We start from the raw sequence: 24295 nt of genomic DNA, 5'->3' as shown, positions 1-24295 counted from the left end.
CTGCAGCTCATAGTGCAGGAAGCATGTTTCCTTACTCCTTAGAAGAACACACTGAGTACTGTCAAATATTGCACACGCTTTCATGATACCCTAGTTTAAAAATTAGTATTAAAGATTCAGTGCTACCATACACTGGGTTGCTGCTTGTACACCCATTTGGTCAGTTTTGGAGTACTATTGAAGAATTTTCCGTAGTAATTTATTACAATTTAAAAAAATTATTTATACATAAGGTTTTTCTTTTTTTTTTTTTTTAATAGAAAAGACTAGTGAGTACTTGATTGACTGGTGTCCAGTATGTAATTTCTCTTATCAAAAGTCAAAAACATCCAGTTACTTACTTCTGCATATTCACAAGTCATATCTCCTGGCTGCAATATTTTGAAGATGGAATGCATTTAAACTAAAGATGCAAGCAATATGAGAGAACTGCACTGTGTTCAAGTCATTAAATTACAACTTTATTAAAATATTTTTTGCAGACTCATTCATGGATGCACATCTAAAACACTAAATCTACAGAATATTGGCTCATAAAACATTCATGACTTCAAGTTGGACACCCATCTGTTTTTCCAACAAAGGTTTTTTTTAGAGATGTCATCACCACTTCATACTTGAATTTTCTTTGAGCTTTGAATTTTGAGAGCATGCCAGTTATTAGTCTCCTTGAAATGAGTGGAGTTTGGCAGGTATGTAAATACTATGTGTGATTTATTGCATGAGAAAATAAGTGCCTAGAATAAGGTCTTCCCATATATGTTAATCCATGCTTGAAAGCTATTTGGTTGGGGTTTTTTTGAAACATACTACAAATGTAAATTTAAACTCCATGAAGCAACAGAAATCTTCTTTATGACAAAATTATTCACTGAATTAATGGCATCCTTGAATTAAACAAAACACATTTCTAATGATGGCTCTGGCTGGCTCTGTAGAGTTTTTCACAAGTAGTATGCTACTAGCTCTCAAAAACTCAGTGGGCAGAATACTGCTGTCAAATATGCAAATTCAAACTGATTTGATCATTTTGTCTCAGAAAAAATTAAAACTAACTGAGGATCCTTAAGAGTTAGTCTCCCTTGGATGTGACTAATTCCAGAGACATATTTTGCATATAGATAAGATCTAGACCTTAACCAAAGCCTTTATCTGTAAATTTTCTAGCTTAGTGGAGAAGGAAAGGGTTTAGAAGCTTAAGTAAAATTCCTCCAACCTTGATCCCTGTCTATATCAAATATTTAGGTGTATTGTGGCTAATATACATGCTTTGAGGACCCTTATCAACTTGGCTCTACTGTGTATCTTTTCCCTCCATGCAGATCTTCTTACACTGAGTCATTCTGATTTAGCTGACTACAAGGACTGTTTATTATTTCCAGTGTATAACTCTTTGTTCCAGTTCACAGTCATCTACCAAGAAAAGTATTTTGGATTAGCAATAACAGCTAAAAAAATAAAGATTTTTCCTAAATTATAAGTGTGCTCTCTCTCTAAGTTATTTTGATTTAGATATACAGAGTAAGATCTGAGCCAAAATAAAATGTTGCTAATGAACAGGATTCCAACTGCTGACATAACTACAATATCCTCTGAAATAGTATAGTATTTTTATGTGTGTAGCAAATAAATTTGAATTATTGTTTCACAGATCTGTAGCTCAAACAACTGGCCAGAAATATCATGCATGTGGAACTGCTGCAGCTCCCAATAGCATGGGATTTGCGAGTACCAGAAATAAATAGACCTCTCAAAGCAAAATGTTTCGTAAAATGAACATCTGTTCAGGTTATAGAGCAGGAAGTTGTTCTTAGGGTGAAATACTGTAACCTATGAGGTTGTACTTATTACAGTAGGTAGCACATGTTGTTATGAACTGAGAATTACACATGCTTATTTTTTTTTCCCATGTTGTTTCTAAATGGTCAAGGACCAAGAAATATGGATATGTGGATATCTCATATCATGATGGACGAGGTGATTTAAAGAACATTCTCACCCAGTGTCTGCACATACAAAGAACAATACAGCTGAGAAACAGGCCATAGAACCACTGGATTATTTATATTCTCTTGACTTTCTGAAAATACAACATGCACAGATCTAAAAATACTCCTGCTTTTTGATATTTAAACTGATTTTGTTTGTTAACTGAAAATTAAAAGCTAATCTTGTCAAGGATGTGAACATCATTTTTAGAGTGAGTTTATATTTTTCACTCAGGCATTATGCTGAAATAACAGGATAGATTTCAATACAATAAAATTCTAGAACACCTGTTTGTTTTTTGGGAAGTCTATAGGAGAATAGTAATGATTGATTTATTGCCTTAATAAGGACACATTGTCAAATGTATGTGACTTTTTAAATTTTAAAACCCGCAAAATAGCTTTATTTGCAATGCCTGTAGAACCGGTGCGGTTTCCTCAAAGTTACTGTGAGTACGTTGATTAACTCAAGCAAACCCAACTGGACCTCAAAGCTTTCTTCCAATACAATCATAAGAAAATGTACAGAAATGGCATGTAACAGGATCACCTCTGTTCGTCTTGAATGTACCAGCATGTGAACACGTATCTGACAGCAGTACTCTTCCTGCAACGATATCACCATTACAATTCCTCTCTAACATGGAGCCCTTTTGAGATGTTAACATGAATGCCTATTAGCGCAAACACTGGCTCTTTCACTTTTTTTTTTCTTTTATGGCTGGCCTGTGCCGTAAGTTTACAGGGCTAAAACTTGAAGATTCACTCAGGCTAGTGAATCTGCTGTGTTACTTGTGTTCATTCTTAGCCATAACAGAGCTCATAAGTCAATTATATTCACAGGACAGTTAACTTTACAAAAGAAGATATCAGGCCTGACAGATTTGTTAACTTCAGTAACTGGGCCAGTATTAAATGACATACAAAGTTTTTGCCTGTTAGAGAAAAAAAATTACCTGAAAGATTGGAATTAGGTTTAATGGTAAACTTTTTCTAGAGAACATATACATCTTTTTACTCTTTCAAATATTTAACAATTGTAGCAATTTTTATAGTAATTCTAGTACAACCTCCATGAGACATTGCCATGTGTTTACATTAAGATCACCAGTATAGGATATTTATATTATAGTTTCTGAAGATTTCCAGCAGCTATATAAGAAATACAATAAAATTCAGCTTAGATTGATACATGCCATTGGCAAAGTCACCTGTGTTTTCTTAACCACATGACATAGAAATTTCAGGAAAAAAAGCTGTCCATCATTCAGTGACGGACAATGTGATATCCTTTCATATATCTACCAGACTAGGGAATATGAAACATTTTTATTCAGAGGCTGTCTTTCCCCGTATACCATCCAACAGCAATTTATCAGTGAGAGAAAGAAAGGAAGCAAAAGAGCTGGTCCTAGTGTAATTAAGCTATCTCCAAATGTCTCATTCCTTTTGGTTTTGGAGTATCTGTGCTCTGGAAGCAGAGCTTGTCTTCTAGAGCTAGTGTATTTTCCACTACTTGTGCCTTCAGCTGTGGGAAGAAGAAGGGCAGAAGAAATCAAAGAACAGAGAAGGAAACAGAAGAATGAAAAAAAGCCAGCATCATTTTGGAAGCAATCCATTAATTGACTGTCTGTAGAAGTGATGTATCTTCAATATCTTCTGCTGGCTCAGGTCAGGCTGGACATGACCATGCTGCAGCTCTCTTAAGATTACTGGAAGGCCAGGATTTGTTACAGCTCTGTCCTTATGAATGCCAACATTCTTTTGAAAATAGAAGGTTTGCTTTTCTAACCTATTAACAAAATCTACAAGACACCAAGTTGGCTGTACTAAATGCCAGGTTTTTTAAATTAACTTTTTGATCCAGTCTAGTAATTGTGAGATTTTTAAAAAATAATCCCTTTTCACAGAACTGTGAAAACTAGGTGAAGTTCTACAGCAAGCACTGACCTTACAGTATAGCAAGGCAAAGCACCATCCACTGGCAGACAGTATATAGTGTCTAGAAGAATTAAAATAAGGACTTAATTGGCAATTTTTCTGAAATATATCTTCCAAAGTGAAGGACAGGTCTCCATCATCCATTTCTCTCATATTCTGTGTGAGTTTTTTCCACATAGAATTTCATTTTTTTTCTGCATACAAAGTTCAGCTTAGGAAGGAAAATATTTCTGCTTTCTGTAAGAAGCACTATTTTATTTTCTTTAACTTTTGCCAGGAAAACCAAAAAGTTGAGATATCTGGTTTTTTACCCTTGAATTTTCTTTAAAGGTTTGTTCAGATCTTTATATGAATGAATTTACTGAGGTGCTTTTATTCACTCTTAAACACATTTGAGTGCAAATAAATGAAGTCCATTTGCAGAATAGCTAGATTTACAAGGAAACAGGTTATGCCTGATTTGTTAATTTTGGAGACTGCATTGTAATGAATTAGTATGTTGAAAATTAAAATGAGACTATGTTTAAATTTGAAAAATGCAGCTATTGCAGTCCCATTAAAGCTTTTTGTAATCATGCTACTTTTTCTGAATTTGATTGAAAAAATTCTGAAACAGTTGACTATAGCAACATTTTAAATAGCCAATGGCTAATATTTTAATTCGATTGCTTCTCAGAATTTTCTTCTAGAAAAGCATTGCTTTGATATCACTATGGTCCAGTTATTTTTTCTTGAGATGAACTGACTAAAATAATAAAATGCAGCAATTACTCCTAATGGAATTTTGCAGGTGTCTTCCCTGAAGGGCTTGTTTGTGTGCAGTAATAGTGAGCATGAGAAATACAAAATACAGGATGTATTTGTGGTGGTTTGATAATTTCACTAGACTTCTGTCATTGGCTTTTTGGGGCATTGGGATTCCCTCTCTTCATTTTTATGAAGATTAATAGTCTCAATGAGCAAGGTGCTGTAGGAGCACTAAAAGATCACTATCTAGTAACTGGTGTTCTTAGTAAATCTTTTTATGTGTGAATGATAGGCTTATCACATTAATAAATACTAATGCACTCATTTAATACTGTAGACTATAGTCCAAATGCTCTGTATTTGTACGACTAACTAAAGTTGCTCTGAGGTTGATTTGTAATTTGAACTCATGGATAACATGATTCTTAAATCTTAAATCTTGTCCTAACTATAATCCACTTCATATTAAAAATTACATTTTCATTATGAACTAGAGGCAGCAGTGATTTCAAATAATCTTCCTTATTTATGGAACCACAAATGCATGGCAGTCCATATGTCTTTTCCACAATATATCTAAGATTATTTCGAGCCTTGTATGGCCCATATTTGTTCAACAGTCATCATTATGTGTCTACATATGCATATAGCTGTTCAGCTGTGTCAATTATTGTTTGTCAGCTCATTAGAAAGCACACCGATATAAGCAATACATATAGATCAAAAGCTAGTTTTGCTATGTTGTCACTTCTACCATCTATTTTATTGCCTATTCTTCCCACTCTAAGGACTTGTTCAGCAGTGTGAAACAAATTCTTATTCTGAGCAATGCTTGCTCATCAGTGATATTGTCTCCAGGTTGGCCTGATGTTCAGACAATTAGTCATCAGAGGAAACGGTTGGTGACCAAGCTGAGGTAGGTACTTTGTCTGCACTGCTAAACCTGCTCTTGCTTTGTACATCTACTGACTTCAATACATCTACTGAATATCTCATATAACTAAGTTTCTTCTGGTCCTAAAAGAAAAAGGTTAGATGCATTTGTTCATTTGTTTGACTTGGTAGTTTGGCATAAGTTTTTAATTCCACGCAGACTTAAAAGAGACATTTTCAGCAACTGTCTTGAAGATAGAAAGTTCAACTACTGTTCTTTTCACCCTCAAGTCTGACTAAAGATACACATTCCTTTTTTTTTTTTCACTCTGCATGCTACATTCTGTTAGTAAAGGCATACCTGGGTGAGGTTTATCCCCCAGAGGAAAGGGGAGATGACTCTTGCACTCAGAAGGAGCTGCAAAGGGTCAGTAAAAGCAAGCACTGGTCAAAAGGAAGACCAGGCATGGGAAGGCATCAACAAGAAGAGAACTTGCAGCTACAGTGGGCACTGAGATGGCTGAGGAGAACAGAAATCCAATCAGGCTTAAGAAATAGGGAGAAGAGGATCACAGGAGACCATCAAAGCCCTTGAAGTGACTGAAATCAATCCTGGAAGAAAGGATCTGCTTTGAAAGTACAAAAAAAGCAGGGAATAACTGGTTTATTTTTATTCTTCTCTGTCTTAAATGGGTTTCGTCATTGAGATCACTGTAAGGAGAAGGTTAATTGATCTATTTTAGAGCTCTGATGAGCTCAACATCCTGCCACACCAGGTTTACAGGAAGCTTGACCTTGTTAATAGAATATCCCTAAAAATATCATACAAAGCTGACACTGTCCCGTGCCAGATATTGGGATTTATAGAAAAAATGCCCTTGTACTTTTCTAAAATATGAATTCAGATCTATCAGGAAATGAATATAATGACACCAAATACTACTATTACCTATCAGTGGTTGCAACTGATACATGCAATTTCAATAACAGAGTTTGAAGGAGGTTTTTTATGTGTTACCAAAATAGTTACTTCTGCATCATGGACTGACTAGTTTTATTTCACATGAATGAAGGCTGTTAGTTTGGGTTTACATATTTTTTTTAAAGAGTGAAGAATTTTCAGATCTTTTGGGGAAGCCCTTCTGCTGTTGCTTTACAAAATACATTATTCTGCTAAAGCAGACGCTTTGTGCTCATACTTGGAAACTGCCAAAGTGGCTCTTGGAGGACCTCAAGCCGTCTTTCACTTTCAAAACTGCTGAAGGGATCTTTCCACCTACAAAACTAAATACAGATGTTTCCGAAACGAAAGGAAGAAAATCTAGGAGGCTTTAGCTGAGATGTGGAAGACACTTGCCGCTCCCCTCTTTTTTAGCATTGAGTCACTTGTAGAACATTTTACAAGTATAATGTGTAAAAAATGAGGTAACTATTCCCTAATAGACTGAAGTAAAACAGAGGGACCATTCAGTGCCATCTGAAGCTAAGTTTACCTTACTGCTTGCTCACCACTGCATCCTTTTCATAATAAACTTCATGTCAGGTGTTGCAGCACATTATAAATACACTGTATCTTTGGCATACACTGATTGTACAGAACCTCTTCTTTCTGGCATCCTTTCAGCATAGGGATTTTTTTTAATATTCATTGAGGTAATTTTCCTACCCTTCTCTGGGTGCCACCTTTATTTTTAGCTCCCTAAGTTGAATTGTTGACTTCTGGTTTGTTAAATTTTGATAAATAATGAAGTATGTTGGCACACTAAAGGCCTGTTCCTAAAAAAAGATGAAGAACTCAGCAGTAAGGTTCAGAGGGAGAACAGGCAAAGTTTTTACTGAATATTTAAAGGGTTACTATCTTTAGCTGTCTATATGTAGCTTTTCAGCTTGCTTAAAAGCTTTTTTTGGTAAGATTCTCCCTAACATTTAAACAAAGATAGAAAGGACTATAAGAGAAAAAATAGGCATTAAAAAAACAAAGGAGCTCCATCAGCCAAGATATATTATACATAGTATTATAAGACAAAGATTATATTGGTGGCATACTTTTCCAAATTAATTTTATTTTCACACAGAGAAAGGGTTCATGTTTTTCATACTGGAGGCATTGAACTTGTTTTTACAATTTTGTTTGGACTCTTAAGGTGAGCAGTTAGGATATTTCTGAGTCATAACAAAAATCAATGAGTACAAGTACTTCAGATGAGATACCATAGCACAGCTTTTAACTCCTACTGTACTGAAATTACAGTAATACAAAATCCAATACATTTCACAGCAAGTATTGGTTTAAGCAATTTATTTCATTGTACTGAACAGATTTTTCTGGTGCTACAGGTTAAGTAAGAACCCCGAGGGATAAGTTCTGAAGCCATATGTAGGTACTGAAAGTCAACAGTATTTGTGTATGTCTTTCCTCTTAGCTAGTGCCATAAGCTCATTGTCTTTTGACTACATTTGTTGATAAACAGACATTTTAGACCTAAAGAATAGAAAAAAAAAATGCTTTCTGAAAAATTCTACACCACCCTTCACGGAAGAAAACCAGAGTACAGGCAAGTAACAAAACAAGATGGAAAGGAGCAATAATTCAATAAGGAAATTATGATATATATTAAATACACAGAGCCACTTATTTACTCATTTACACTACTTCAACTTGTCTGAAGTCAGTGGAGTTAGCTAAATCATTATTTTAGCCAATAGCTTCTAGTCAAAAGCCTACTTCAAAGGACGCAGTGGTTTGGCAAATTCATCGGCATGCTAAACTACATGTCTCCATGTAAGTGAGCTCTCAGTAAAGAACTTAATTTAGTACTGTTAAGATAAAAGGCATAAATCCAAACCTCATTTAATTTATAATAAGCGTTAAATATAAAAGTAAAGTATTTGCTAATTAACTAACCAGAAGATACCGAAAAATTTTGGAGCTGCATGTCAGTATTTACTAAAGAGAAGGAAAATCCTTTAAGAGGTAGACCTCACTTAGGTAAACTCATCAGGGTAAATAGTGGCAATACCTGCAGTCTTCCATGATGTAAAGAAGCAATAATACCTGGCTGTTTCTCTTACTAGTTTCTCTCAAATAATTATTGCTTGGAAACTTTATTCTGTGCTATGTGAAAAATCCCATCAGGCAGTGGAAAAAAAAGCAACAAGCAATAAATGAATTCCCCTCCTTGCTGTAACTTCCAGAGCCTGGTCAAACTAGATCCAACCTCTGTGTAAGTATTATCATTGGGACTGATGGCAAAAAATAGATTATTCAGTTAAGATTAATTGGTGATATATTCATTAGCTACAAGTGTAACAGTATATCCAAGCCAACATTCCTGTTTCCATATTCTGTCATAAGCAGTAACTGTCGGTTGACCCATAGGTCGTGATGCCTAAATGGAGGACATGCCAAACATTTTTTACTATGAAAAGCTTAGGTAGGATTATAATTATTGTTCTAAATATCATATTTAAAATAATTTAAACAATTTTAACATTTTTAAACACCATCATGAATCCTGTTTCAGAATAACTAGCTGATGTACATCAGTATTTCTCATATCATACTGTAAAGGTATCAGTATGAATTTAGGATAACTTCATTATTTGCCTGCTGTGAAGTCAGTGTCTATTTTAGGCTACTCAGAAGAAATACCGAAAAAAACCCTCATTTCTTTATTAAGAAGAATTAAAGGAATAATGACTTACAAATATTTTTTTAAAGTTCTATAATTTCTTTATGCTCAGTTTGTCCTTGTTACTTTATCTGTACTGCCAGTTCCTTTTGTAATGAAGAAACTAAATTGTACAAAGAAGCCTTAATATAAATGAAAATATTTTTATGGTCATTCAAATGTCATAAATGTTAAATTTTATCTTAAGATCTCTGTAGAATATTGCTACTAGCAATGGGGGTATCATTAGAAAACTGAGAAACTGTTTTATTCAAATCCATTTTATTCTGTTACAGCACTGGAAATTAGATTGTTTGGAAAAAAATTTATAAAAAAACACTTAGCTCCAGCAAAATTATGTATTTCTCCCAACTTTTTGATAGAATTAAAATGTAATTTTCCCTTAAGGTAGTGCAATATCTTCATTCCTTCTCCTCTAATATAAAATTTCATCTGTAGCCTTAGGTTTTATCAGCAAGCAATTTTAAAAAACATGTGTAATATAAGCAAGCAAACATTGTTTCTGAGTTAATTATACTATACAGGTGCAAAAGTGTGGTAATTAATTGCCTGCATGAATTAATTTCTTATAAATTAATTAGTTTCTTATAAATCTATCCTGTATCATATATCTAAATCCATGTTATTTTAAATAATACAAAGGGCAAAAATATGCTAATGCTTCTAAGATTTTGACACAGATTGTCAGGGCTATAATTTTAATTGCTTGCTGCAGCAATCCTGAATAGATTTCTCACACTGACATGCTCTAAGAAAGTTCTCTGAAACCTAAATTGTTGCTTTGTCATGTTTTGAATTTGCTTGATATTCAGCATAACCAGTTTAGGTTTAATTTGCATTTCTTACCATATTTTCACCACAGCATGGTGGCAGCAGAACCTTGCAGTCGGTGGGGGTGCGTACCAATTACAAAGGTGATGCTAAGAAAGGGATTCTCCTGGCAGGCTGTGGATATACGCAGACATCAGAGGATAGTGTAGGTGTTCCAGTGTTGGACTAGAACACTCTACTGTGGTCCAAGACCTGGAGTAAATTTCTCAGGGTTTATAAAACTTTTTACATAGGGAAGGAATTATGTGTCGTGGAGTCTTCACTGTTTCTTAATCCAGAGTTGTTGTTTCCCCATTTTGTTTTCAAAAAGAGGACTAGACAAACACTGGAGAAGACAGCTATTAAGAAGGTTGGCCTTGCAGCCATGCATATGCAAGTTCTACTTCTTTGTCCTTCTTTCCGTTTCTGATGCTAAATGCATATCTGATGCTATAGAAGAGCAAGAGCTTTTGATACCATCCGTTAATTTCATCAACAAACCCCACTCATATGGCAATTAAAATAGTACTTATTTTAGTGAATTCCCCATGATACTTGATACCATTTCACTTGCCCCGCTGTGATCTAGGACCATTCAACTTCTGGATTTTTGCTGTGGCACAATAGAGAAAATAGAGAAATGAAGGGGAGGCAGGAAGAACTAGAGGCAGCTGGGTGTTTGATAACGACTTGATAGGATACACCCTAAGAATCATCAAACTGTTAAGGTGGGGCTGTAATATGATAATCATCTGTATCTTCTCACCTTTTTTTAGGAACTTGGGTCAAACAAAGAAGGAGGGGAAAGAAAGGAGGAAAAAGGCTTCTGTCAGAAACATAAAAGATTTTGGATTGTATAGTGGTAAGGAGAGAAATGTGGTGATGGAGCAAATAAGAGAAGGAAGAAAAGGAATAGAGAATAGATAGAGGAAGGGAGAGTTAATATACATGTGTTTAACTGTGTGTAAGTGATATTTTCTATAGTGTTATTTTCCAGTTTCCTGGCAGATGTCCTACTATTGCTGATTTTAAGAGAAATAACTGAGAAGGCTGTTTTATGAACTAATTTCATTACTTCTGCTGTCTACTGTGGACTCTGTAGTGAAGTGTGGGGTTTGCTGAATGACCACCTATATTGTTACTAGTCATAACAGAAAGAAAATGGATTATTTTATATTCTTGAGAGATTTTTAACTTCTTTTTCTTCCCATGAATAATTCTATGGATGAACTCGGCCACAAAATCCTGTTACATGAAACTTTTGACTTTCAAAGAGATTCAGGAAAGGGATTTCATGTTTGCATTATTATATACAGTATAGAAGTCTGCTGTCATTTACGTGGTTGCACCTTCACTCTATGTTTTCTCCTGTTTGTTTTCTCAAAATACTTACTAGAACTAGCAAGGGAATAGGTTGTATCTTTGCATTTTCTAACACCAATCCTGACTGATCTGTGAGATTTTGTACAAATACAAACCATAATTATTTCACAAGCATCCCACTCTGCCTTTTCCCCTTTCATTTGTTTTAGTCTCTGAACTGTATTATTATTTTTATTTACCTAAGCTGTGATAGTACCATTTTTGTCTGTCAGTTTCTTTCCAGTCTCTAATGCAAATACAGTTGGTGGAAAAAGTACTCCTACGCTGCTTCTGCTGTGATGTGGTTCAGTAGTGCAGTCCTCTGACATCGGCACTATTGTTATTCTGATCAGTTTAATACAGTTTGCCGAACTGTGATGACAACCTGAGTGTTCTGTAATACCTAGGCAATACCTTTTTGGAAAACAGGCTGTTCCACAGGATTTTTTTTCTGTCCTAAATAAATCATAGAATTTAGAGATAGAAAAGATGAAATCAGAAGCGGTAAGATAAGCCCCCTCTGTAAAAGTGGATAAGTTACTCAGGCAAATCTATTTGGTCTCTGCAATATTGTCATCGTGTTAGAAGGGGCTGATGTTCAAAGGGAATAAGGTGCTGACCTTGAAAACACACCAGTCCAGTGAACTGTAGAAAGAACAGTCCAGGCAGGTAGCAAAGCTAAAATGGGGTCGCCAAACTCAAGACATACACCACTACATCTGTCTGCCCTGTTTTCTTACTTCCATCTGCAAGACAGCAGGGTTTGTTGACCCACTTCAATGTCATTACAAGCCTTCTTGGTATTTTCTGTTATGTCTTAATTCACCCTTGGCTGGATGGACAAACAAAAACTAAGTTAAGAATGATTTAAACAGCATTACATCTGACTGGATTAGTTGTCATGACTTCACATTTGGTGAAAAACACCCATAGAACTGAAAAAACATATTTACACACTGAATGGGGCACATAACTACAGCAATATTAATCCAGAGTATCAGGAAATATGCAGATGGCACTTCAAAATTTTGTCAAAGAGCAATTAAACTGTTTATATTATCAACATCTACTGGAGATTTGTCAATGAAGTGTTTAAAAAAATGCATTGTTCAGTTTCAAGACTACTTATTTAGTAAGAGTGACTTCGGTCTACTATTTCTATGTTATAAAACTACAAAATTGTATGACAGTGCCAGTTTAATATAACCTTGTTACCAAAGTAAATATGTATTATCTAGCTATTACTCTGATAAAATTTTAGAGGTTTCCATAAAAGAACAGAAGTCTTGTTCAATTTGCTGCTGCTTCTAAAGCAAAACATCTTGGACATGAACCTACTACATAGAGTCTTAAAGCAGAATATTTTGTGGCACTGCATAATGTAACAGGAAAGTGACCGTAGCTTGAGGTTCACTGGTAGCTCTGACTGGTGCTATTTAAAGTCCTTTTTAAAACTGCGCTTAAAAATCCTTTAAAAAGACCCAGACCGCCTCTAGATTTTTATGTTTAGGTCCACAAAAGGTCTTCAGTCAACTCCTGTCTACTTTTACATTAGGTACTTAAATGTGCAATGGTAGTCTAGGCCTTTTCTTTTCTGCTGCTTTTCTCAGGTGCTTTATATTTCATGTCACACAAATTCTTCCAGTGGATAGCACTACCCTTCTTGGCATGCTCAGGCTTTCTAGTACTAGTATTAGTTCACTAAATATCCCATGCACCTACTAAATCTACTGCCTAGTATAAACTAAGTACTATCATATAAGAGGTCCAACACAAGAGACATTTTCAAAGCAGCCCTGACGTGCCATACAAAACTGCCAGAGGCAAGGTACATCCCCAAGTCTGTAGAACTTATCCAGCATATGGATTCAGTTCCTTTCTCTGCCTGACAGTAGAAGTCACATCACTTTCATGACTGAACCACCAAGAATAGCTCTGACAAATGTTTTTAGACAGTAAGAAGGAAAGCAGTAGCTGTCTCACACACACATGTGCCATGGCACTGCAGGAAAAGGTGGTAGATGATAGTCACAGAAAACTGCATGACATTTGGCATACCTGCAAAACTACTTAATCACATCTACATAGTGTTTGGCTACAGTCAGCTTGGACCTGACAGCAAAATCCTCCATTCCTTTATTCTGAGTATTATATAATTCCTCACTGCCACTTTCTGCCAATTAGTCTTTCATGCATCTAATTTTCTCTGCCAGAAGATGGCATAGGCATTTCAAATTTAATTGTTGCTGCAGCTTCACTGGAAGTTTCTGTGTGATAATTATTATAATCTAAATTCAGTATAACATTTTCTTTTCAAATTGCATCTTTCATTTGTGCTGTGCTGATTATGTCAATTTTTCTTCAACTTGCAGCACACTAGAATAAAGTATTACAATAAGGATTATTCTGATAACATTATCTTTAGCAAATCTATCCTTCCATATCTCTCAAATATACTGTCACGTAGTTCTCCAGCTGTCCAGACCTGTTAAGACTCAGCACCCTAAATTTCTGTCAACTGCAGTTAGAAGTTAGGTTACTTAGGTCATTGCAGTACCTGAACTTGTCCATGACACTCAAAATCTCTACATTAATAACATTATAAATGAGTTCAAACCATAAATATTTAATACTCTCTCCTTAGTGCTAACAAGCTACCTGCCTGACCTCATTATAGCTGTAGGCAGTTGCCATGTCTGTAATTACAGAGCAGGTTTCATTAGTGTACCGACTAGATGATAGAGGGTCTGAAAATCCCTTCTATTATGATTCAGAGGTGTACATTTGAATGAGGTTTTAAGAATAAATACAAGGTCTTTTTTCAGCTTAAAAGGAAAAAGAAAGGTCTTCATGTGCTTAAAGTGAAAAGGTTCATTGTGGGCATTAAGCCATTCAAATTTCCCAGCACCGCTACTTGCAGCATCAGGGTTAATTTGCTAATGAGAAGCAAAACCCACGGGCCCATCATGCTATTCAAATTTAATGTGCATGTGGACTTCTTGATTCAGGCCAGGTTTATAAATAGTGCCTTCAGTTTAAAAATAGGCTTTTTAGATCTAGGGGAGTTGATATTGTGATCTGTTAAGTGAATGAAGCTCCCAGGAGTAACTGGAGCTTATGTAATATTTATTTCTACATTTTTGCTCAGCTGTTTTGTGCCATTTTGATGCTGAGCTGCAAGGACTGTTAGTTTCTGAAACCTTTCAAATCTTTCTTCTGTGAAGCTGGGACTGTCTGCATGCTTGCTTGTCTAGGTAACCTTACCTGACCTTGGGATTTTGCCTAAGAAATGGTGGTCATTGACCCCACTTAGAGGTATTTTAATTTAATAATTTTTATTGCATATGACCTTTGTGGAATCCCCAGCTGTGCTGCAAGGTACATCAACTTTCCAGTATTAAATTAATCCTGGAAAGACTATGGACAGGTCTTCTTTTTCTTGAAACATTGTGACTGATGAAGGTCCCAGGGAGAATGGTTACTGAGCCTGCAGAGGTGAGCTCTGTCTCCAGATACATGAACAAGGAAGGATAATTTATTAAATTTGCATCAGACACTCACAAGAACAGCTTTCATTCCTTGATTTTGTAGTTGTTTGTGATGTTTTACAAGTGAAATAGTGGTGCTAATGCAACAATATTCAGGGCAAAAATGTTCATGGAACATGAAACAAACCTAGTGTTAATATTTGTCACTGAGATACCATTTTGTGCATGGAAACAGCTATGAAAGCAGAGGCCTAACAAAATGTCTTTCTAAGGAAAAAGTTCAGCTCTTGGTGGCAAAATGAAGCATATCATATTGAATATTATGCTTAGCCTTCTAATTTTGCTTTCCTCATAAACTAGCTCATTGCTTTATTTCATGCAATGTTTTATATTCTAGAATCAGAGACTTATTCACTCCTACCATTCACCTGTGAAGAGGACTTACTAGTTTTCTAAACCAGCTGTTTTGCCAGCTATCTATCAATGCTGTGGCTTTTGCTAGATATAAATGTGTCAGTATGAGGCTGTGTTCAGTTTTAACAACGACATACCCCATTCAAATTCTCTACTGCTGCAGGCATTCAGTGGCATGCACCTAATCTTAGTCTTGTTTTCAGCTAGCAGCATAAAACCCCAGATTAACATTATGAGCAAGGGCTGGATTAATGAGAAACATTTTGAAATGCCAAAAAAACATCTGTAAGCTATCCTTGAAGAAAATCAGTAGAAGTATTAGAGTGATCAGAAATCAGTGCTTTAAAATTTAAACAGAAACTTTAGCACTATTAAATATATTAAAACTTATTATATTTTATTGTTATAAACTTATTATATTTTATTGTTATAAAATAACAATCTTAGCAATATAATATTTGAATGCATCACAACTCCTAGAAAACCTGATCTAAATTTATAGTGAAGCATCCTAGTCAAGTAAGCCTAGTTATGAAAAAATCAGCAATGACTGTTAGCATAACTGGCAATGTCTGACAGGTGATAAAAAGACAGTAGATAAGAATGGCATGGATCTGGTAGTTACAAACTAAGTTTGATCTTGTAACTGATCCAACATTGCAACTATTCTCTTTCCTTAAAGATATGCTTAACAAGTAAACATTAGAGGTCTGAGTCAATGGCTACTGACAAAAGTTTCATACATGACTTTAATGGTAGTTGCATGTACTGTTTAGTCTTACCTAAAAGCACAAGCATCTCCAGTTGGCATAAAGTCTTAGTTAAAGCTGGTGTAAGGTGGAACACTAATGCATAAACAGGAAATGTGATGTTATATACTTCAAAATGTATCAACATGATGAAAACATGATGGTGTCTGGAAAGCACTTGTTGTAAGAAGCCAATACATTATTTATACAGGAAATAATTTGAAACAGATGAGCAGAAATGGTGACAGAGCAACCAATATTAAAAGGTACAGAAATATTTTGGAAAAAAAGGAAGAGAAATAGTAGCCTTACCAATGTTGCTAGTAAAATTAGATCTTTTAAAAAATTCATTCATATTTCCTTATTACTGAAAAATCCTAGCTGGAGTCCCTAATGCTTTAAAACATTGTTATCTTGTACCATAGATAATTTCTTTCCCTTTTTACAATATATTATTTTGCCCAGCCTAAAATCAAAATAAGAAATGAAGAGTTAAAATACTTCACAGTCTCAGCACTTGAGGAAAGAAGTCTGTAGACCATATCTCCCTCAGTTCTCCTAAAACTGCAGGAAAAATCAGTCCTTTTTGATTTGCTGGCAAAGTGCTCAGCCTCCCAGTCTGGGTCCATGGTGGGCATTCAGCACCACTTAGACTAAGCAACTGTATTTTTTTCTATTAATATTCTGCATTTCTTGAAGTTGCTAGAAATTTCTGGAAACTTTCTAATTCCTATTAACTTCAGGACATAGCGCTAAATCTAGGGAATATCAACCCACATAGTTTGTATATGTTACGCAGATACAAGATGCTACTGTGTAGTTCTGATTTGATGCTCTTACATTCATTTTGACATCATGGCAATTAATCTCATAAGCATTTTTTTATGATCTTTCAGGGTCACAGTTTTTACACTTAGTTTATGTCGTATTTTGCTCTTGGAAAAGTCAGATTGTCTAGGAGAGCACTTGTTAAGCAGATTTTATCCAGCAGGTAGGTCTGTTTGCTGAGCAGGAAGTTATCTTTTTCAGTAAGGGTGATGAAAATATTTAATGAAATGTTGTTTTAGACTGCATCTAAAAGCATAGCCTGCTAAAGCTGGTTACCAGTAGATTATCTTTCTTCTGACACACATCTGTAGCACAACATCTGCTTAAATTTGTTAAAGTTTATTTGATTTAAGTCAAATTCAAACTCTATCTTCTCAATTCAGCCAGCTGGTGTTAATGCACAGTAGTTCATTCTTTAAGGACATAAATCAAATTTTTTCACAGAAACAGGATCTCACTCTAAAGAGAATGAATAAATTTTGTTCAAGGAACAGTTACTCCAGAGTTTTATTTTGTGTCTTTTTAAAAGGGTTCGATATGGAGTTTCAGGCTTCATTTATAGTGTTTGTTCAAACCCGACTCTGAAGACAAAAATTAATTTTTTCCTGTATCTCTTTTTTATGATGCTTACCTCTACAATACAAAGTGTTCCACACACATAAGAGTTTAATTTCATAATATGCTATTCCCACAATATGAGAATTTCATAGAATATCAATATTTTCCACTGCTGGTGGGTGCCTAAATCTAGGACCATATTTTTTGAATTGTATATTGTGTAACACATGAAAGCTCAATGTCATTTTAGATCAGACTTCAGAGTCTGAAACAATGAACCTCAAAATATACAACAAACATACAAGTCCCAAATAAATTTTTACTTGAATTTTCTGTTCTATCTTAATGACAAAGTTTCTGGACTCACAAGGAAAATGTATCTCAACTCAAGACTGAAGATAAACCCTTCCTGAAAGGCCGGTTAAAAGTCCTCTCTGCAAGCAGGTACCTGGTTTCCAGGTAGTTCTAGCCCAGCGCTTTAGTCGTCCAGCTGACATACTAACTATAAGCTGGTAGCCTGGGACTTGGTTTCCAAGCTCATGATTTTTTTAAAAAGTCGAGGTCCCAGGATATCTTGCTAGCCTTGAATTTCCGTATGAAGCAGCTTGTATTTCCAAGACTTTCAGTTTGTCACTCTGTGACAACTGACTGAAAAGATAAGCTGGGACAACCATGGTGCACCACTTTATGGAAGCCTAAAATCTGGCTGATTCAGAGACAGAATGCCTACTCTTCATAGACTCAGCTGTTTCCAAAGCACAGCTAAAATTGTTCAAAGTATGCCACCTATCTTCTTTTAACAAAGGGACACCCACCACCACCCCAACACCTGCTTCTAGCTTTGTTCTTATAGCTGAATCTTTTGGCTCAAGTGGGTAAATAATGATAATATTAGCAATATTAATGGAGAACACCAGCACAAGTTTCAGTGGATTGGCAGAGAAAGAAGCTTGGGATAGGCAGTCTACAGCAAAGCAGAAAATAAATAGGATTCATTTAAGTATTACATTTAAATAAGTGTCCCAGTTCTTTGTCCCATCTGGAGTTGATATGGTGCTATTTCATCAAACCTGCAATATTCTGGGCAGGGAAAAAACTTGCCAACAGCAACTTTTCATTCACATTCCACTTTTTGATTCACAAGATAAACACAGAGCTCTGAGTTTCATATAGTCTTTTTATCCATTTTTGTATCACTTGCCACTATGTGAAGGGTAAATTCTGAAAGCAATGTTTTTTTCCCTTGCCATCTTCTGCTTAAAGGAGCTCTACTGTCTGTGCTGAAATGATCTGGAATTCTGCCACAGCCTTCAGGATAAGCATATTTCAGTTTGGCAGTGAATTCCTGGACTAAAGAAGAAACAACTGCAAACACCATCAACAGAAAGTTATTTATAAATCCAGATACAAATTCTATGAATCCAGTGTAGCAATCTTTTAACTGAGGCCATTTGTCCCAGCTGCCATTAGTACAAATATCAAATGTGGTACTTCATACATGTGTCAAAATTTAAACAAAAAAGAATAAGTAGCATCCTGACCCAGATAATTTCTATGTTTTCCTCTGTAGGTGTCTGCAGATTTAGTATTTCTACCTGACCATTTAAAGCGTAAGGTTAGTGAGAGACTATGCTTGAGGTAATATTTAAAAAAAAAAAGTTTTGTGAATTGTATTGGTCCATAGATGCTTTAACCTTTTGTTTAACCTATTTTTACCTATTTTAATTTTTGTCTGCTCAAAAGTAATGCATAAAGCAGTTCACCAAGCCAACTTTGGATTGATAATGAAATGCTACATAATCTAAAACTAGCATTGTATTTTCTTACAGGTTGCAATAGGAGCTCATATTTAATTTTCAGTGAATAATCTCAGAATTCTAAAATATAATCTGCAATACACACATGCATATGTATACATGCATACACATGTATTTATATACCTACACACACGCATGTGTGTATACACATTTATAGCTTTCTGTAGCTATGGACATGAATAACTGGACCAATACATGTAGCAGTTATTAAAAAAAATAAATAAAAGCTGTATCAGTGTATCTTGTGACGTTCCTAGAAACTGGAATGGTGGAGGCATTCAGATGAGTTATCATTTAAGCAACTAGAAAAAGAATATATAATTATACTCAAAAGATTAATTCAAAACACATAGTTATGATGGTTTCCATTGTCTTTGAAGAACAGAGAAGGGTTCTATCAAGAACTAATACAATCCAAAATAATCTCCTTTTTTTTTAATTAAAAAATGATCCAAGATGATGGATCATTTCTTAATTTTCCAGTTTGGAGGCAGAGGAGAATGTGGCATCAAAAGTGTCTGGGAAATGTCTAGGTCACTGTCCAGGAGCACTTCTTTTACTGAAGAGTATGTCTCTCAATTCAGGAAAGACAGCTATGTTTGCTAGATTCTTAGAAGTTAAGTTTAGTTAAGTGCTAGCCAGCAGATTCAGAGACTAACTTTGAAAGTCATGTTAAAGTCATGGATGCTTGAAATGCAAATGGGAAAAAAAAGATTTTCATTTCAGGACTGGAAAAGTTTAGGGGTAATGTAAGGAAAGGGAATTAAATTAAATATGGAAGGTAAATGTGAGTTTTGAAATTTATTAGTAATTATATTACTTCTGCTGATTTTTCAAGAGAGACTATCTATTTAAAACCAAAGCAAGGCTTAAAGTTATGAATATTTTAATTTGATATGAATTCTAAGTCGGTATGATTGGAAGAATCCAAATAAATGAGATGATAAAAATATTAGGTCATGGTAATTAAACTCAAAGACAGTTTCTTTTAAAAAGTGCATCTTTAAGTTAAGATACTTCCTTTCTAGATTAAAAATGAGTGTCTTTTTCTGATATATGTCAATTAATTTTGATCTAGAAAGTAGAAACTAATTAAATTTGAAGTGTTCCACTAAGGCTGCTCATTAATATATTGAGAGCAGAAGCAACAGAAAAGAGCAAAACTAATACTTGCTTTTTTATATTTATTTTACAGGAAATGTGTTTGTTGTAAGCCTGGCAGTTGCAGACCTGGTTGTAGCCATCTACCCATATCCACTGGTTCTCACATCTGTATTTCGCAACGGATGGAATCTGGGATACCTTCACTGCCAGATTAGTGGCTTCTTGATGGGCCTAAGTGTCATTGGATCAATCTTCAATATTACAGGCATCGCTATCAACCGGTACTGCTATATCTGCCACAGTCTCAAGTATGACAAACTGTACAGCAACAAGAATTCATTGTGCTATGTTGTTCTTATCTGGGTCCTAACAGTTGTTGCTATTGTGCCCAACCTGTTTGTGGGATCGCTACAGTATGACCCCAGGATTTATTCATGTACATTTGCACAATCTGTGAGCTCAGCGTATACAATAGCAGTTGTGTTTTTCCATTTCCTGCTTCCCATAGCCATAGTTACGTTCTGTTACCTGAGAATATGGATCCTGGTTATTCAGGTAAGGCGAAGGGTTAAACCAGATAACAACCCCCGGCTGAAACCACATGACTTCAGAAACTTTGTAACCATGTTTGTGGTGTTTGTACTGTTTGCAGTCTGCTGGGCCCCTTTGAACTTCATAGGCCTTGCTGTGGCCTTCAACCCAGAAACTATAATCCCTAGGATTCCAGAGTGGTTGTTTGTATCTAGTTATTACATGGCATATTTCAACAGCTGCCTTAATGCTATCATATATGGACTTCTGAACCAGAACTTCAGAAGAGAATACAAGAGAATTATTGTCACTTTTTGTACAGCAAAAGTTTTTTTCCAAGATAGTTCTAATGATGCGGGAGACAGGATGAAAAGTAAACCTTCTCCATTGATTACAAACAACAATCAAGTGAAGGTGGACTCTGTCTGAAAATGGGAATCTTATTATTGTTACTCAACAGCATCCAAATAAAGTATCTGTTCTATTAGACCTACTGTTAAATATTATAGTGAAACATCTATTCTACACTGAAAGCACTTTGATCAAATTCTTTGCATGGTATTTGGGAACTCAAGGAGCCTTGACATACAGATCTTATTATACAGTGGTATATCTCTCATATAACACCACAATGATATCCTTGAGGGAATTGCAAAGTTATGCATGGATACTTTTTTTCCCCCTTGAATTGAGATAAAGAACTAGAAAAAGATTGAAACATAAGTATCCACACTGCATGGCTCAATAAAAGTAATCACAAAACTGTTCCTACCACTTTCTGCCTGCTTCTTCTGGCCAGGTTATGGTTCTGATTCTAAAACCTCTGAGAACTTCTTTTAAAAGATGGAATCAGGTATTTATGAAATATATTAAGAAATGTGAAGTGAGAAATCAAGGTGACTGAAAAATCATTAGGATTTTAAACAAGTACCTCTACTTATATTGCTTTGCTCCTAACATGGACAGGATTATTCATTTTTTGGAGACTAAACCTCACCAGCCTTCCTAGGAATGGCATTCTCAATTGACTTCTCAATTTTAAAATAACTTTTAGAAGGAGAAATATACCCGACTGATTATCTTCAAAGCTACAAGGGCAGGAGAATAAACAGCAAGGAAAGAAAAGAGCCAATGATTCATCAGCTCAAGCTGTTTAGGCATTAAAAAGGTGTAGGAGGGTTGGGAAGAGAAATATAAAGAACCGTTCTTTCTGAAGAGACAGTAATCCATGAAATCAGGAAGTGCTCCAGAGGAGTTTCTGGGGAACTATGTCCTAGAAACATAAGCGAGGAAGGACCACTATTTCTTACTCGTGTACAGTACAGGAGTTCTAAGCCTCGGTGAGAAGAAGATTAATGCATTTAAGAGGAACTGTGGGTGAGGATGACATTTTTGTACGGTTAGTGGAATCTTAACCTCATAAAGCCCTGGGAAATGAGAAATATTTATAGGATGAGAATTTAACATTTTTCTCAACTTGATCTCCTGAGAATAACCTGAGACTATAGGTTATTTTGTAATCTGCCACATACAAGTTTTTCAAAATAATAATTAGGTGTTTACCACATGCTGATCATAATGTAATAACTTAGAGAAATTAGACACCTTTAAATAATAGAAAAGAGATTATGCTACTTATGATACTGGTACAAGGAGGAACACGTGAATCTCAGGACAGAACCTGCTATGTGGGCATTCCACAGACAGCAGGCACCTCTTCACTGAGGGACAGCATATTGTGAAGTGAGGAAGAATAGCTAGACAGGCAGCCTCCTGCAACAATGAATCTGTTTGTAATCTGTATGTAATCCTCTGGTGGAGAAAAGCAAATCGCAACAATAGGATTCACCTTAAAATTGACCTTAAGAAGAAGGAGCATTTAGTTCTGGAAAGATGCTTCAACTGTCATACCTTTTAATGCTCAAGTGTTCTTACCTACACTGATGTACAAGTACATGAGCTTTTCCAAACCAATTCCAATAATTTCAACTGGACTAAGAATTTCTGAATAGCCATCAGGCTTCTGTTAATCTATATTAAAACATGGACTTTACCTAAACAGTTCATTTAAATTGTTACTTGCTCTACTGGAGATTTTCTGGAGCTTTTATGTTTTAGAAGCCAACAGCCTATTTCATATAATTCCTTAAACTGCATACAAATCTAACAGTGTTTTGTTTTTCTGGGATCATAGATCTATGTACCCTTGACTTAATAATGAACTAAAAGGGAACAAAAGATTCTTATTTACTTGAAAACCCCACCTGACACTTTGTCAACTGACCAGTTTCTTACCTTAAAAATAGGTGCCTCATGTCAAGTTGACAATGGAACTAATGAATAACATTGTAAAGCCCTGGAGATGAACTAGCAAGTCAATGCATTGCTGAGGTGCTTGACTCATCTTTGTTTACATTTGCAGTCAGAACCACTGTGTAAATAACCAGCTCTCTTCTATTGTGGTATCATCATATGATGCGATATGATACAACATGATGAACAGCATAGAGTATATCACAGCTTTCTTCACTGTGATTCCATCCTTGGAGGATGCTTAGCTCTGTAATTTTATTGCTTTATGTGTAGTGATTTAGAACTAGCAAGGGAGGCATGACCACCTTATAAGAAAAGAAGCTTTTCATGTAAGAAAAAACTATGTTTAAATTCTTACAAAACTTGCCTTATTTAAAGCATATTTTCAATGAAAATAATGTCTTATGATGTATTTAATAAAGTAGCATAAAGGTAGTTTAAGTAGCGTAATCATTAATAAAATTGGAATTCTCAAAGACCTTTCACTTGCCATTTCCAACAGAAAATGTACATGTTTATCATGTCTACATATTTATGAACCGGTTCAAGATACTGTATCCAATATAATGGGTTATCTGAGGTATTGAAATCCCCATAATTCACAAGTGCTAAAATATATTTTTGATGATAATAAAAATGGTTTGCTATATATAATAAAACATGTTATACCAAAGTTATATATTTTATTGAATAGACCTGTAACAAAAATGGAAAGCATTTTTCAGATCTGATATTTTGAAATATTTGTATTAAATCTAAATCACAGAAATGTGCATGTTGGTGATGTTATGAGCTGCTAAATATAGCAATAATTTTAAGAAATTAATCTCTTGTTCTTCTTTGGGGGGAGGGAAGAGTGTTAGCCTTTAGCATTTAGTTTAAATTAAGATGATTAAAATTCTGGGCAATATCTGCTGCCCTCTTCAAATTAATTTTGCATTTACTGCCATTCTGCAGTACATTTTAGGTAAGGTTTGCAAAACCACTCATTGCCAAAGTGAAAGCATAATGATGTTTAACTCTATAGTAATGATTTCTTTTAATCAGATTCTATTGCTTCAAAGGAGTCAAAGTGATTCA

General features: G+C 35.1%; 1 protein-coding gene across 1 annotated transcript in view; it reads left to right on the top strand.

Annotated features, from left to right (window-relative positions):
* Positions 1-23965, top strand: part of MTNR1A (melatonin receptor 1A) — a 56833-nt gene extending 32868 nt beyond the window's left edge. The window contains exon 2 of the mRNA XM_037395024.1: positions 20463-23965. Within this exon, the coding sequence (XP_037250921.1) occupies positions 20463-21331 (869 nt within the window). The 3' untranslated portion in view covers positions 21332-23965. The remainder of the gene's footprint in view (positions 1-20462) is intronic.
* The last annotated feature ends 330 nt before the right edge of the window (positions 23966-24295 follow it).

Source organism: Falco rusticolus, chromosome 1 (genome assembly GCF_015220075.1).
Source record: "Falco rusticolus isolate bFalRus1 chromosome 1, bFalRus1.pri, whole genome shotgun sequence".
Classification (NCBI taxonomy): domain Eukaryota; kingdom Metazoa; phylum Chordata; class Aves; order Falconiformes; family Falconidae; genus Falco; species Falco rusticolus.
This window is presented reverse-complemented; position numbering and strand designations above follow the sequence as displayed.